General features: G+C 35.4%; 1 protein-coding gene across 2 annotated transcripts in view; it reads left to right on the top strand.

Moving 5' to 3' along the window:
• The first annotated feature begins 2,318 nt into the window (after nucleotides 1-2,318).
• LOC149560821 (Galactose oxidase/kelch repeat superfamily protein) overlaps nucleotides 2,319-18,149 on the top strand; it is a 48,693-nt gene continuing 32,862 nt past the window's right edge. Inside the window, exon 1 of one of the 2 annotated variants that reach the window (XM_089824839.1) lies at nucleotides 2,319-2,594. In XM_089824839.1, the coding sequence (XP_089680965.1) occupies nucleotides 2,569-2,594 (26 nt within the window). In that variant the 5' untranslated portion in view covers nucleotides 2,319-2,568. The remainder of the gene's footprint in view (nucleotides 2,595-18,149) is intronic. The other variant, XM_089824838.1, reaches the window with a different exon arrangement.

The raw sequence follows: 18,149 nt of genomic DNA, 5'->3' as shown, positions 1-18,149 counted from the left end.
AGAGAATTACAATGGCTCAGAGGCAAAGGAAATTTACAATGCGCATGCAAAACATGCCAAGGAAAATAGAGAGCAGTCACTATATCTTTTAGGTTTTACAAAATATGTTTTTATAGTTGAAGCATGACTAGATATTTCTAATAGAATCACTTTACAACCACTACATCCAACCATTATTGCAAATATGGAAAATATCTAATCATGGTACAAAACTGGATGCTAGAAATCACTTGTCCACCAAACACAAAGCTCTGAGAGGTCAAGATCGATGACCATTAACTTCTAATTGAATAGATGGATCAACAGGCAATGACAGAGTGTTCCCTTGCATTTATCAGACCTAGGGAACGATGAAAGTGGTTGCAAGAGATCGAAAAGATTAGATCTATCATCAAAGAGTTGCTTTTGTCATAAGTACACCAAAATAGCTATGTCATTGGTCAACTGGAGTCAAACCTTCAGGCCTTGCCATGTGGACCAATCATCCTTTACCATTCTGCCACTCTATCAACATTCAACCCTATGTCTTATGTTTGACCGCCCATGATCGCAGCTTCACCACCACCTTTCTTTACTAATAGTCATTGCTTGTGAAATGACAACCAACTAGTTATCATTGCTTCACAACTTGCCCTTGACACCTTTCATTAACCGCTGTGACCATTTGAAGACTAAGATCCTGACCGCATTTGCACCTTCGCTACTTTGACCCAAGGTTCACCTCCTAACCTTGCGACCAAGCAAAACAAAGACATTTCTTGATTGCAACTCCAATTGTAGCTTCCTTCTTATCATGCTATGATAGTGCTTTGGCCATAGATCTGCAAGATCTAACGGTGCAAAACGCATCCTTGAAACACTGAAGATTTTGCCTTTATTGCACAGTCGAAACCATAGTATGCCAAATTCACCTTGCGACCAGGAAAAAACAACACAATTGCCCTGTCGGGACCCTAACTTTGGTTGAACCAACTAACTTTGTGATGATGCGAACACAATGCAATCATGCCTTCGCCACCTGAACTCCAATTAGCACTTAACCCATCACGACTATGCAAACCCAAAGGGTGATTGCACGGTTGCAACTTGAAATGTTTCAAAGGCATACATGAAATAAGACCACAAGACTTAGGATAAAAGACATGGCCAAAGTTTTAAATAGATCGTTGTGTAGCATTTGATCATTTGAATATTTGAAAAAATATGACTATTAGATGACTCAACATTTTGAAATCAATTTTCTCATGGGAAGGCATTTTTGATTAATAGTTAGTAAAGTTACTATTGTGAATATGACTCACTTCTAGAAAATAACAAATTTATATAATTTTAAAATGATGTTTCTAGATTCAATTGTATCATTTGTGATCCATCATCAGAATGAATGATAAAGAGCAATAAACGACCACATAATTGAATCCAGAAACATCATTCTAAATTTATCTATAGATTGTAGAAAGTTGCTTTCTCTTAAATTTATATAATCTCAATCTTATATACTTCTTTAAATAAATATCTATCTATGTACCTCTTGCACCTCCTCTTTGGTGCAAGTGTTAGTTTTAAAAACATTACTACGAGAGGGGAATGCTAACAATTGGAGTAAAGACGTTCAAGGAAAAAAAAACCAATAGTGGGGGACGTTATTAGTACTTGTTGGTAGGCTAAGTACTATTGTGATTTTTTTAGATTTTATGCTTTAACTAGTGATTAAGTTTTTTGGTTTCTACGACTTAAAAATTATTTGATTTTAATTTTTTTTTATCGAACTAATATGTTGCATAGCATAGATGCACGATTGTTAACATTACAGTTTTGATAAATTATTTTTCTAAGATTTGATTGGTTGAATTCATTTAGCTCTTATATTGGTCAAGTGGATTGTAAAACTAATAATTTTTAAGAGTTGGCATTTATTAAGGTGAATATGATTCATTAATGTTTAATATTTTTTAATGTAAATGATTTGATTTGTATTTTTTATATTTTAATATTGTATTTTTCATAATATAATATTTGTCATTCAATTTAAAATACTAAAAGATATCTTTCGTATATTATATAATAGTTTAAAAAATACTATTATATATTATTATTTTAATATTTTAATATATTTCTAATATAATATTATCAGATGACATATATACAATAGAACATATATATTAATAATTATATATATAAGTGAAATTCAAATTATATTTATAAATAATATTATTATAGAAAACTATAATTATCTAATAAATTTATTAATTAAAATATAATAAATTTATTAAATTAAAATTATATTTATAAAAACTAAAGCCACTATGTTACCTGTTAGAATCTTTCATTTCATTTCATTACCGTGAAAAAAAATCAGCCAATTCTAATGAACCAAATGTCTGCTGTGGATATGAATCTGTTAATGAACTGGTTATGGTTTGGGTGTCGGTCCACGTCTTCCGTGTCATAACAGCATGCATTGGTACAAATAATTCCTCCATCAGACCATTCAAGCCATTGTATATATATTCACGATCTCTTGAAGATACAAAGCTCAGGAAGGAGGGAGGAGCAATCAATTGATGAATGGACGGTAATCACATCTCGTCCGGGTAAGAATGTCAAAACTACAAGACAAACTCAGAGTTCCTTCTACTTAATTCAAATCATAATTCTTTTGGATTCGCTTTTCCTCCTCTTTGTACATTAATGTGGGTTTTGTTCCTTCAAAACATTTTGGGGTTTCTTGTTCAGTCCACGTGGCGTTTTAAGTGAACCACATGACACACAGATCTTGTTCTCTTCCTTGTTTCTGCAACGAGGAAATTGTTAGCAATGTACTTGTTGAAGTGGTGATGACTTTATTGTTTGGATTCCATTGACTTTGAATTGATATACATCTCGGCTCAAATTTCAGTTGATTGGAATCAAGCTCAAATTTTAGCCAACGTTTGGTAGGACCTCCGGGTTTCAAACTTGCTAAGGGGAAGTTTCCTGTCATGGATGCGTACCGGTTTAAAGAGACCAGGCGAATCTTATGAAATTGGAATTTTAACTAATAGGAATTGGAATAGGAATCTCCCCTGCCTTAAAATGACAAACCAGATAACAGCACCTTTAAGTACCAGGGCATAAACCTACTAAATTGGGCATCCACTTTCAATCTTGTATAAATGCCCAGTAATGTCAAATGGCAGAACTATCATGCCCAGTAATGTCAAATGGCAGAACTATCCACTTGAGCATTCAATTTCTATTGTTACATAGTGTTCTCGGGAGGTCTCTTGTCTACGCCTCTTACTTGGAAAGAGATGTGAGCTGTACCCAATTCGGCATCTATCCCAGTTAGGTCCAACTCTCGACTGGGGCGTTTTCTTCCCATCATATATGTATGGGCTCAATTGGAGATCATACTGAATCAAGTAAAACTACTCAATAGGACATGTTGCCCAGAAATTAATGATTACGTTGTGGTGTAGTACGCATCAAATATTCTTTGGTGGAGAGTATTTGTTGTTATGTATCAAGCTGAATGGTCTTCTCTCAATAGGGTATGTCCATTTGATGAGGTTGCGAACCTTTCTTTTGCTGTCGACTTACATCCAAACTAGGAGAGTTTTCTCTATTGGCTCTTTCCTCTTGCAAATTCTTTAAGCAGGGGCGGTTCCTTTAATAAGATTAACTCGTATTTTATGGCTCCTTTATGTTTGACATGCTTAGGCAGTATTCGTAGGGGTGTAGTCATCTGTAATTTGGTTCTTGTGCTGCCGGGGTGTAGTTTTAGATATCTTACTTTCCGTCTCTTGGAGTTTTTTACGGATCTGACTAGCAATTTTCATTTGCTGTATTTTAAATTGTTTATCCCATTGGCCTGATATTGTCATTCATGGATATTGATGCAATTTCTCTCTTTCTCTGATATCATGCCTGCAGCCTCTATAGTACGTGATCTACATGCGACAAGTAGAGTTGCATGTGTTTGGACAACTGTAGATAGATGCCCATTGTTTGTGTGCATACAGCTGGCAAAAATTGGACGAATGAGTCCATTTGGGAGTGATTCGTACAATTCAGGAATTTGGGGCAATTGCTAATATTCCTCGCACCACAAATAAATCAAATTTAGTATTAGCATTTTATTGAGAATATTTGGTTCAAAAGTCTTTCAATGTCGCAATCATTTCATTTTAAAATTCAGTACTACTGGTTATTTTCTCATTGAAACATCATTTTTGTAAAGGAGCATGTTGATCTGGGTACAGATCAAACATAGCATTATAGAGTACAAAATTTTTCAATTCATCAGGCTTCTCAAATGCCTGGTATGCAGGAATCTTTTCCGATTCTCCTTTAAATTGTGATTAGTCATACTCTAAAACATCTTTTCCCAAGTTGGAAGTGAGGCTGGAGTTACCTTGCCAACCAATGACATTAACTAAGCAAGCAGATTCCTAATGCAGTAATAATTCAGTAAACTATGCAGTAGGATGCAAAGGTGCCATGGCAGGATCAAGTGATAATACTAAAATAGCTACTGCAGAGAAGAAAACACAGAGAAGCATATTGTATAACAGGACACAGTGCCCTTGAACCATCTAGCTATCCTGTCTCCTCAAGTAAAGATAATGCTGCAAAACAAACAGTTACAATTATCTTGAATTGGTATGCAATCAGGAAATAATCCTTCATTTCTACTTTGTGAACCAGGGCAGTTGGTAAAATAGTTGTTTTGTTTTCCTAGTGTAAGGTGCAATTAAATGAATTCTGGAGGACCTGCTGCCTTTCGGTTTTTGTTGTTCCTATAGGAGGAATCTGTTAGCTAAGTGTCCACAGTTTTCAAAATTATTCTATTAAAAAAAATTTGTTAGCTTTTTTAGTTAATCTGTGCACACATCCAAACAATTTTCTTCCATGGTCAACTAATTCTAATTTTTTGTTTTTTTTGTTCGCATTTTCCATTTGCTTCTTTGTATTTTCAAATTTTTAGTAGCTGATCACTTTAATCTCCATTTATCTTTGCTGAGTTGGTTGCTATGTTTGTTTCTCTCTCTCTCTCTCTTTCCCCCTCTCTCACCCCCTCTCCTTTTGTTACTTCTTTTGTGCAGATTTTACCAGCTACCTGTTAAAGAATATCCAACCATTTACAATAAAAGAGCCATTAACTCAATCTTTTCATTTGTCTTTTTTAATTTTCTCCTCCTAAGGCACTTCCTGCACTTCCTATGCATAGTTGTTTTTACATGGATGAACTTAATACGATGCATATAAACTTGAGGTTTTTTCTTTTGAAATAGATATGTGAACAGTCAGTCTCTCTATGGTAGCTTGCCTGTGGTAATTGATCACATGATATGCCGATACTAAAGGTGGAAAATTTAGGTGCCAAAGTCAAACAAGGAGCACAGGCTTATAAGTTGTCCATTATATTAAAAGTTATCTTTGGCCGCAAGCTTCAGACTGATTAGTTCATCATTTCATATTTTTTATTTGTAACAGTTAAGATTAAGATGAAAAAGGTTCAACTCAGAGAAAACAATTGTTACTCCATTTGCTAAGTTCATTATTCTTCAGAATTGGAGAAAGTTTCCTCTAAATAATTACTAAAAACATGGTCACTCCACTAAACATACATGTACAAGTTTGCATGCATTTTTTTCATCTATTGTGCTTCATATTAAAAGCAGCAGAGACAGGGTGCTGTTCCTTTACACAAAATCTCAGAGGGTGCAAAGAAAGCACAATAGGTAGTAATAGCACATTAACAGCAAGCTATGACTGTCAAAAACATCAAACTAATACAGATAGCAGCATCATCAAAAAGAAACCAGCATCACATGAAACCATATCTAGCGAACCTTTTAACATAATAAAATCTTAAAAGGAGGCCATTTAGGGCTATCACCAGCATTGACATTTAAGCCACTCAGAGTAGCAAAATCATAAGCAGCAAGGTAAGAGTCTTATCATAAGGCTCACTATGGCCGCCATTCAGAGTATTAAAATCATAAACAGCAACTGAGTAAGAGTCTTATCATAAGGGCCACTATGGCCATAAACAGCAAAGACATTAAAAAACACAAGGGACTTCTTGATGTGAGTTTTGCTCCACTACAACACACAAAATCAAATACACAATGTTTTAAGGTGAAACAAAATTTCCAACTCTCTTGTAGGGAAGCTCATATGTTAAACAATGCATGTAGATTGTGTGATCAATGGGACAACCTCAAGGTTCCTTCTCATTGTGAACTCTTACTTAATTTTAATGATGTGATATGCTGGTTATCACAAAGGGACCTGCACTGTTCATTCAATGGACATCAACTTTACTTCTTCAAACACATAAATTAAACAGCCTACAAAAGAAAGGGTTGAAAGAATCTAGTCTAACTCTAAGAATGTAAGACAATGTTGATGATAGGGCACACCCCTAACCAATCCTTGCTTCGTCGTATCAACTAGGCATAGGAGGGTGCTAGCTTTTAAGGATGCAGGAATGATTTTCACATTATGAGTATTCATTCAAATACCTTATGAAGGCAGAATTTATATGAACATCTCCAATAGAAGTTAAACTCTTGCAATTTAAGCCTAGACTAAGCTTACACTATTACTCACAATCAACAGGTACCAAAAGGTATGGGCATTAGGTTCACTATTAACCACCGTTCAACAATATCTTGCATTCATCTTCTTCTACTTCTGCTTGACATGAAATCAAATCTAATCAAAATTTGGATTTGAAGAAACTATGCAATACTCCAAAGCAACATTAAACAACACACAAGACCAATAATGAATTACTAGTTGCTTTTATAACATTATGGCAATAATTTGATCAAGTCCCTTCTACTCTACTTTTACTACTAGCCAAACTTCTCTAATCTAAAGCCCTTAACAACTGAGAAGGCCTTGGCCTTTATAGTTGTTCAACTACAGTGAAGGGCTTAGATCAATTCAAGATCAAGGGCCAAGATTAATCCCCACAAATCCTAATTAGGGTTGACACACTATCAACCAATTACATTATGGCACCCCCCATGGGCCAATAAGAAAAATACAAAGCTTTAGAGCCAATGAGAAAATATTACAACTGGTATAATATGATTGATTGTTCTTGTAACTTGAACTTTCTGATTGGTAGAAGACAAGTGACTGCCACCCCAGCATCCTTATCTTGTAGACTTGATCGATTCTTTCTGATGAGAAAAATATCTCTTGATATCCAACATTGTCAAGCTTTCAATTGTGATGGCATGTTCCTGAATTGCTTCATCTTCTCAATTTTTTTTCATCTTCTTGCTTGAAATCTTCTTTTTGTCATGATTTGAACTTGTCAACTTGAATCTTCAACTTCTTTAAGTGCTGAAGTCTTCATGCACTTGGGTCTAAGTTGTTGATTCGTGTTTGGGGATAGATTCAAGTACGAGAATCTGTTTGTGGATTTGTGATATTTTTCCATTATGATTTGTATGGGTTGTGTGTGTGCGCATTATATATACAAAAATAAAAGAGAAATATACATAATTGTAAAACTAAATCATTTCATATTATGAATCTATGATACTTGATCATTGATCAATGCCAAATGTCAAAGATAAATATTACAAGTTTAAATGCTTGATCATTAGTCTATGTTTACGATTCTAAAGAAAATCATCACATTGAATTACTAAATTCAAAATATAGTTCATTGAAGTTTGAAACACGATTCAGTGTTCACGAACCATGAAAGTGTTTATGAATCATTAAATGGATTATCAAAAAAATCTGGATCAGTGGGGTCTTCAACACCTGCAAGTAGTACATCATCATCATCATTGGAACCCAAACTGTTTTCACCAGTAAGATGGAGAGAGGAAATATGAAATGGAATGTGTTTGGAGAGCTCTGTATAAGGGTCTTTTTAGGGTTTGAGGCAAAAATAAAATAAAAATACATTTTTTTTGATTGATGATAAAGGTTTTATTTTTGATTCAAAATAATAAACATTTTAATAAAGTTAGGGCCCAACTTTTTATGTTTTGGCCCACAGGGTCCTCTTGGGTTTGTAGTGTATTTGGGAAGGGTTCGTGTTTGACCCTGTGTGTCTGTTCGGATCTGCGGATCTATAGATCCAGATGGACCCACACAGGGCATCCGAATCCAAAAGTTTTTGATGCACTTTGCCATTTCAACATGCTCGATCCATTGACCTTTAAGATACCTTGACACATAAGCATGTGAAATCTGAAAATACTAAGTGGCAATTGACACATGAACTCTTAATTTTCAAAAGTGTCAAGAGGCTCTTACCACATATCTAGGTAAAGCCATTAATTACTGAAGTAAACTCATCAATGGTTGGCCTCAAGGGTGTTAAATCTATTAAATGCTGAGGTGCGGATCCACAGATCCAGACAGACCCACATAGGGCATCCGAGTCCAAAAGTTTTTGATGCACTTTGCCATTTCAACATGCTAGATCCGTTGACCTTCAAGATACCTTGATGCATAAGCATGTGAAATCTGAAAATACTAAGTGGAAATTGACACAGAACTCCTATTTTTCAGAAGTGTCAAGAGGCTCTTGCCACATATCTAGGTAAAGCCATTAATTGCTGAAGTAAACTCATCAATAGTTGGCTTCAAGGGTGTTAAATCCATTAAATGTCGAGGTAAAGCATTAATTAATGGCAAATTAATATTTAAGAATAAATGATCAGCCACGAATGAAATGTGAAAGGCCATAATTGAATGGGGAGATAAACATTGATTTCATTTTGTTTCTTTAAGGCCAGGTCGGGCCTAATCAAGAGGCTTATCTCTTGGCATGGTGGCATATATATAATTGGGTCTTGAAGCCATTTCAACACCCAATTCGAATCAAATATCCATTGCAGATAGAAATCAGAAAGTGCAGATTGAGTCCCTCCAAGAAAAGGCAGCTAATTGAGCGAGGACAATCATACTTATCGTACAGCAGACCAGGCCAAGTTTGGGCAGGCATTGAGCCATTTTTGAGAAATCAAGGTTGCTAAGAAGTCATCGGACTCCTACAGCAGATCAATTTCAGACCTGGAGGACATCAAATGTCAAAATCAATCATTGAACAAGCCCACATTTATCATAAGAGAGTTCAAATTAATTCCATATTTAGGCTGCATACTCAGAATTCTGTCATACACAGCAGGGTGAATGTAATTTCTAATCACAATTCATGGATGGGAAAAGGCTGTGTATGCATATTAAGTCAGATTTTGAGTGGAGATTGTGGTTATGACTGAATTATCTGAGTTTGAGACCTTCATTTCACTTGATGAAATTAGATTTTTTGAAAACACACAAGGTTATGATATCCGGACTCTTCACCATGCCACATAAAGGCTCCAAATCCGACTTGCCACATGAAGGTTGAATTTCCGAAGTTGCATTTTGAGACCTTACCACATGGACATGTCAGTTTCAACCTTGACCCAGACTTTGCCACATGACATGGTGATTTCCAAAAACGCTTTATGGCACTTGCCATATCTTCTTGCTAAATCTGAAGGCAAAGTTGCCATATAAACCTAAGAATTCCAAATTTCCATAAAATCACCTGCCACATGACTGAAATTGCTGAATTTCTAAAAATGAAACTGTCACATGAACTTAAAAATTCCGAATTAACACCTGAGCATGCAAATTCTGGAGTTGACGTGATGATCTTGCTCAATCGACTTGTGAATTCTGAGGTTCATGAAGGCATCTTGACCCATCCATAGAACACTTCTGCAAGTCATTTTTGTGCCTTGACACATTGACACCTGATTTCTGCAAGAACACCATGATCTTAATTAATCATCAGTTGGTTTTTAAAATCATCTCCGTTATTTGCCCAATAAACATGCCAATTCTACTAACTTTTCGGCATTGGAAACTCACTCTAGGGAATCAATCAAGATGGTTAGTAGATGCCAATTGCAATTATTAATGGGATGTGAGCAATTCCAAATCCAATTAGAAGGGGCAGAGTGAGTGAGTGTGTGGAAGGAGTTTTAAGGGTAGACCAAATCTGGAGTTGGCAAGCATTAAGAAATCAGGGTAAAATATCAAAGCAATCCCAGATCCAGTCATAAAGAAATCTGAAACGCAAGATAATCATGTTAGATAGATGAAATTAGATCACTTGTAGGCTCGATCTTTCCAAGATCCGAGCTCTATAAATATAAATTTTTGATTCTAAAACAGACAGGTGTGCAATTTTAATCAGGTTTTAAGGGCCATAGGTGTGTTTTTAGGAGAATTCAAAGTCAGTGATGCTTTGATCACGGATTGTAAGTTGAATTTTTCATATTGCTTTGATAGATACCCATGATTTTTGAAAGCAATACCTTTCATTAAATTCAAAGAATTATTATTTAAGGAGGATTTCGTTAGGATCTTGATTTCCTAGCATCTAGATAAGAATGAATCAATATGATTTTTTATCTATCTATCTATCTATCTATATAAGGCAAAGTGAGAAAGGATGGAGAAGGCTAATAAAGATGAATCAATTTGGGAATATGCCATTACAATTTATTTTAGGCTTGAAAATGTTGAATATCAAGAGAAATTTTCCCATCATCAAGACGTATCTATCAAGCCTATAAGGCAAGTATGATGAGGTGGCACACACTCATCTTCAATCAATCAGAATGCTTGTCCAAACCCATTCAATCAAATCATGCCAAATGTACATGTCGAGTTCAATGTTTTTACCCAATCTATTCTCTAATTAGTCAACCATAGCAATGTAGTTTTACCATTGGCTCACTGATTGGTGCCTTCTATAAGTTTCTGCTTTACCTACTTTCTCATTAATATATAAAAACATTGCAATTTTCTTACTGATGCACAAGGTGGCGCTGAATTATAATTGGCCAACATTTAATACTTGTAGCTGTTAGGTAGATTAGCACATTGTTGGATTAATTTTGGCCCTTGGTTTTGAATCGGTCATGGCCACTCATTGTACTTGGAATTACTTTATAAAGCAAGGCTTTACCATTGTAAGAGGGAGAGACTTGTTGAATGATACAAGGTAAATGAGTTCCAAGGAGACAAGGAAGCATTCACCAACCACCCTGCTAGAGTATACACACGGAAGCCAACACAAATATAGGAGTAACAACAACTTTTATTGATACCAATGCAGATATGATGAGACAATCTTCTTACAATGTGCTAGGCATAAGGCCTACCTAGTTGCAGCCATATACAACAAAATTCAATTAGCGAGCTTAGAAGCTTGGGCTTAAAGAGCCCAAAACACTTCTATCTTCTTCTTAAAATCCTAATTACTATTGAACCTCATCCCAGATCTCAAATATATAGCCATCAAGACCACAAGTCGGTGTAATAGTTACGTTTATTTCAAATATAGGTCTTGCCCTAAAGAGGAAATTAGAAACCGAACAATTAAGCAAATTATCTGTGGGCACCAAGATAGGTCCACATGTGATCCTAGAAGATGTTCCCAAGGCCGCAAAAAGCCTTGAAATCTCAAAAACCTCGTAGAAGCCAATCACCACACATTACTTGATATGCTAGCAAATGAACACGTCTTGAGCAAGGAGAAGGATAACTCTTCAACGAGATGGAATTAAGTTCCGTGAATAGAGGAGATGGTTCCAAGATAGGTCCACATTAAGAAGTGAATTGTGTGGAATGAAAGAGCACAAACAAAAAGGTTGTCCACTGAACAATAGATTGGAACATGTAACAGGAAACATTTTTGGTTGATGTGAGATTGCCCAAGAACCCAAGATGCTCCTCATTAGACACCTGGGGTAATTAAAGACTGATGTCCACATCAGGAAGCCCTGATATTCTGGGAAGAATCATAAAGATCCAACTTAGTTGAGATATCCAAGACTTGTCTTCAATTGGCTTATTCTACCATTGAACTAAATATTCCTTGTAATCTTTTCCTCTGGCGCTCTTGCTTATTCTGGTATATAATATTTGTTTAATTCCCTTTGTCTTCTTAGGATAATCAGTATTATTAGCTATCTCTTCATTAGATTCAAAATATTCATAGATCTTTGAAATGTAGAATATAGGCTAAATATCCACATCCTCGGGTAACTCAACTTCAAAAGCATTTCCACTATTACACTTCCTCAAGATCTTACAAGGTCCAAATTTCCTCATTTTCAACTTGCTATATGTCTCAACTGGAAATCTACTCTTTTTCAAATGCACCATTACTTCATCTCCAGCCTCAAAATTTTTATGTCTTCTTTTCTTATCTACTCTCTCCTTATATCCCTGATTACTATTGTTCAGATTACTCTTCACTTCCTCATGTAAATTCTTCATAAAGTCCACAAATTCCCCTACTTTAGTACTGCTCTTCATTTTAGTATTCAAGTCCCTTAACTCAATTGGCCCTCTAGGATGCATGCCATTTACCATTTCAAAAGGTGTCTTCTTAGTACTTCTGTTTATTGAATTGTTATATGCAAACTCTGCTTATGCGAAAACCAAGTCCCAATTAGTAGGTTTATCTCCAATTAAGCATCTCAACAAGTTACCCAAACTTCTGTTTACAACTTCAGTTTGTCCATCTGTTTGTGGATGAAATGTAGTAATAAGTTCAGTATTCAACTTCTTCTAAAGTGTTCTCCAAAAATAACCAGTAAACTTAGTATCTCTATTTGAAACAATTGTCTTTGGTAATCCATGCAATCTCACAGTTTCTCTGAAAAATAGATTTGCTATGTTTATGCATCTGACGTCTTCTTACAAGGTATGAAATGTGTCATTTTGGAAAATCTGTCAACTATCACAAAGATAGAATCATTACCTCTTTGATTTTTAGGTAATCTAAGAACAAAATCCATATTGATGTCCTCCCAAGGTTTACGAGGAATAGGTAAAGGTCTGTACAACCCCATATTCTGATATTTTCCCTTAGCTACTTGACAACTTCTACAACTCTTTACCAATTTATGAACATTTTTATACATCTATGGCCAAAAGTATCTTTCAAAAATCAACTTCATTGTTTTATCAATACCAAAATGTCTTGCAAGTCCACCACTATGCTTCTCCTTAATGATGTTATCCTTCATAGATCCTCTTGGTATACACAACTAGATTCCTCTAAACAACATATCCTCTTGAATGTAATAGTCAATTGATTTCTTCTGCTCATTGGTTATGCAATTCTTACAAGCCTTCTAAGGTTTTGCAAAATCAAGATCAGTTTCATAAAAGTTCTTCAAATCATCATTTCCAAGTACTTCAACCCTCATTTCTGTCAACAAGCTTCTTCTGCTTAAAGCATCTGCCACTTTATTTGACTATCCACTTCTTTGCTTCAATACAAGAAAAAAGTTTTACATGTACTCTACCCATTTCACGTGTCTCTGATTTAACTTATTCTAACTTCCCAAGTACTGTAAAGCTTTATGATTAGTGTACAACACAAACTCTCTAGGCATCAAGTAATGTCTCCACTTCTTCAAAGCTTAAATAATTGCATTGAAATCTTGATCAAATTTTCACTAAAGAAAGCTATAGGCTTACCTTCTTCACTCAAAACAACTCCAAATGCATTACTACTAGCATCACAATCAACTTGGAAAATTTTAGTAAAATCAGGTAAAGAAAGCACAAAAATTTTTGCTACCTTTTGCTTCAATGTTTCAAAACTTTTGTTTGCTCCATGTGTTCATCTAATTCCCTTTTATCTCCTCTCATTATCTTTGTCATAGCATTACATATTGAACTGAAATTTCTGATAAATTTTGTATAGAAACTTGCCAATCCATAAAATGATCTAACTTTCCCAACATTCTCTGGTGTACGACATGCAAGTATAGCTTTTACCTTTTTAGTATCCATCTTAAATCCATCAACAGAGATTACAAAACCAAGGTATACAATCTCCTCCTTCACGAAAGAACATTTCTTCAAGTTTATCAACAACTTTTCCTCTTTCGGCCTTTGCAACACTTGTTTGATATGCATTAGTTGTTCCTCTTTAGTCTTATTGTAAATTAGTATGTCATCAAGATACACAATCACATATTTACCCAAGAATTTCTTCAGGATCTTATTCATCAATCTCATGAAAGTGCTAGGTGCATTAGTTAAACCAAAAGGCATACAATCCCTCATCAGTCTTAAAAGTAGTCTTCCATTCATCCCCTTCTTTGATTCTAATATGCTGATATCCACTCTTTAAACCAATTTTGGTAAAGTATTTTTCCCCACTCAAACGATCCATAATATCATCCATTCTAGGCAAAGGAAACCTATACTTTATTGTTATTCTGTTTATAGCTCTGGAGTTTGTGCACATTCTCCGTTCTCTATTCTTCTTAGGTGCCAATATAGCAGGTATTGCACAAGGACTCAAACTTTCTTTGATCAAACCTTTCTCAAGCAAATCTTGCACTTGCCTATTCAATTCTTCATTCTCTACAGGTGTCAATCTGTGCGGTGCTTTGTTAGGAAAACTAGCTCCAGGCGTTAAGTCCATGCAATGACTAATACTTCTTATAGGGGGTATTCCATCAGGTACATCGTCTAAAATGATATCTTGAAATTCTGTCAACAAAGATCTAATCTCAGGTGAATGCTCAAGTTCATTTCATTTCTCTGTCTTCTTAGGAATTGTAGAAAAACAAACATTTTGTTTCTTCACGTCCTTTACAAACTGATTCCTGTCAACTAAGAAGACTCTAATTGTGGTACAACGGTTCTCTTGAGGTTTCTCTAATAAGGTTAATGGTACTTGCCTCTTTCCATTATCCCAATAGTATACTGATTCAACCTACAATCTTGCAAAGCTTGTCTATCATTCTGCCAAGTTCTTCCCAAAAGAACATGACAACAATCCATAGGCATAATATCGTATAAGGCTTCATCAAAGTAATTCTCAATCTTGAATTTCACAAGGCATTGTTCACTTACCAGTAATGTGTGCTCATCCTTGATCCAACCAATGTGATAAGGGCTAGGATGTTTCAACCTCTGCAATTGCAATTTAGAAACCAATTCTTCTGATGCCAAATTACTAGAACTTCCATTGTCAATGATTACTTTGCACAATTTCCCTTCAATCTTACATCCGCTCTTGAAAAGACTTTTCCTCAAAGCAAGTTCTTCATTTAGTTTCTCATTCTAGAACATTCGTATGATCATTAGGTACTCTCCACTTTCAAGTTCATTAGATGAATCAATAGCTTCTTCTTGAATCAAAGTAAGAAAAGATACATTCAAAGACTCTATGTCCTCCACATTTAAAACAAGTGCCCTTAAACCAAGATCTATCTTTGCTTTTGCCATTACTATTATTCCTACAGTAACTTGAAGATTACATCTAGTGTAGTTACCTCTTCCTATGCTAACATTATCTTCTTTCCATTCTGATTTGCCCTTGTAATCAGATGTATTATTAGATCTGCTAATTTCTTCATAAGCTCTACCTCTACTTCACTGAATTCTTCCACCTCTTGTCCTTTGTCTATGTTCTTGTTTCTTTGCCAATATTTGTTCAGCTCTCAAGGCATACAAGTATGCTTCTTCCACACCTTCCATCTTCACAAAATTGATTTCATGTTGAATTGAAGTTCTCAATCCATTCAGGTATCTAGCAACCTTTTCAACCTCATTATCAATATGTCCAGATTTAATGTCCAACTTATAAAATTCCTTAGGGTAATGCTTCAGGGTCATGTCTTTCTGTCTCAAATTTTGCATTATCCTTAACAACTTAACTTGGTAATCAGTAGGAAGAAATTTCATTTTTCAACTTACCAACCATTTTTACCCAAGTCTTGATCTTTTCCTTTCTTTTTCTTTGTCTATCAGTTTGCAATTGTTCCCACCAAAGAGAAGCATCTCCTTTCAATTTAGTGGCTGCTATCCTCACTTTTCTATCTTCAGGGGTACTTTCATAATCAAAACACATCTCTATCTTAGAGATCCAATCCAACATAGCATCTGTATCAAGCTTTCTACAATAGCTAGAAGCCTAGAAGTATCAAAAGAAGGTCTTGACTTTTCTCTAGTCAAAGCTCTCAAGAGTCTTTCCTCATTTTGTTCCACTTTAGATTCAAGATTAGGTGCAACTGCTTCTTTTTCATGGCTAACATCATCAAGATGCACCTCTCTTCTCTGGGATGTCTCAACAGCTTCAAGCCTTGCTACAATCTGTCTCAACATGTCCATGATAGCATTATATGCATTTCCTCTACCTCAAACCGTTTTGACAATAGTTCTTGCAAGAATCGTAACCATCTACAAGTTATAGGTTAGAAATCATTTCTACCACCCTACAACCAATCCAAATAGGGTTCATGATCTAACTCCACAAGGAAGGAAACCTTCGTCTGCTACCACTTGACACAAGGTAGGAAGTATAAATGGGTTCCAAGGAGACAAGGAAGCATTCACAAATCACCTTGCTAGAGTATACACACTGAAGACAACACAAATATAGGGGGAACAACAACTTTTATCGATTCCAATGCCGATATGATGAGACAATCTTCTTACAATGTGCCAGGCATAAGGTCTACTTAGTTGCAGCCATATACAACAAAATTCAATCAGTGAGCTTAGAGCTTGGGCTTATAGAGCCAAAAGCACTTCTGTCTTCTTCTTACTAGCCTAATTACTACTCAACCTCATCCTAGATCACAAATATATAGCCATCAAGACCACATGTCGACTTGACAGTTACGTTTATTACAAAATATAGGTCATGCCCCAAAGGGGAAATCAAAGACTGAACAATTAAGGAAATTAACATCCATAGGCACCAATATAGGTCCATACATGATCCAGGAAGATTTCTCCAAGGCCGTAGAAAGCCTTGAAATATCAAAAACATCGCAGACACCAATCACCACACATTAATCAATATGATAGGAAATGAACATGGCTTGAGCAAGGAGAAGGATAACTCTTCAGCAAGATGGAATTAAGTTCTGTGAACAAAGATATGGTTTCATGATAGGTCCACATTAAGAAGCCAACTATGCGGAATGACAGAACACAAACAACAAGGACTATCCACCGAACAACAGATTGGAACATAAAACAGGAAATATTTTTGGTTAATGCAAGAGTGCCCAATGCAAGAGTGCCTAAGAACCCAAGATGTTCTTGCATCATTGAAATTGTTAGAATGTCACCAAGATTGTTCATAATTCATTGTTGGTCTTCATGGTGGATTACTTATATCATTTTGGAGCATTGCATGATTTTTACATTTCTTCACTTAGATTAGGACTTCATTACAAGTTGGTTAGAAGAGTGTTTAGTTGAATAGAAGATATTTTGGATGCATCTTTGGTAAATTCACTTAGACCAAACCATAGTTCGCAAACTCTCCGAGTACTCTCAGAGTTGTCGAGTACTCTCAAGTTTAACTCTTGCGTATTTATAGATGTTAAAAAACGTAGGTAAAAATGTTGATGTAGGGAAAACATTGGATTAGATGCATTTTTCACATCATTTTAGTGCTATAAAACTATACATTTTCTCTATTGAAATGTCAATTACTAATTTAATACATTTTATAATTGTATTCTACAAAAAAAAATATGTTTCTTTAAGAGATTTTAAATTTTAGTACTTTCTGAGTTGCCGAGTTTTCCCCATGTATTTGTTGAGTATATGTCGAGTTTTTTCTGAGTTGAAAATTTTGGGCTTGCCGAGTACTCTCCGAGTCCAAGTCTGCAAACTATGGACCAAACCATTGGCTACTTGCTGATTGTAAGTTTGCCTTGCAGGGTAGAATGACATATTTATGAACTTTACTTCGATTATTGCTTGCCCAAAGATATGCATTGATGAATGGTGTTGACGGGATGGTAGTAGTTTGAACATTTTACATTTACCTTAGGAGATCACACTACCTTAGTTGATGCCGATAGCTAAACTAAGTCTAGTAGAGTCACAAAAGGCATTCATCATCTCTTACATTCTAGGAGTAGAATAGCTTACTAAGCCCTTTCCCTTTGCAATTTGATCGTAAAGGGTTGAAGAGGCTGATATCCATTGAATGAATAGCATAGGCCCGTTTGTGATACCAACATATCACATTAGTATGACTGAATGAAAGTCCACATTAAAAAGGAACCTTGAGGTTGTCTCATTCGATAACACAATCATATACATTGTTTAGCATATGAGCTTCC

Source organism: Cupressus sempervirens, chromosome 4, assembly GCF_028749045.1.
Source record: "Cupressus sempervirens isolate cs-2001-9-10 chromosome 4, ASM2874904v1, whole genome shotgun sequence".
In the NCBI taxonomy this organism is placed as follows: domain Eukaryota; kingdom Viridiplantae; phylum Streptophyta; class Pinopsida; order Cupressales; family Cupressaceae; genus Cupressus; species Cupressus sempervirens.
This window is presented reverse-complemented; position numbering and strand designations above follow the sequence as displayed.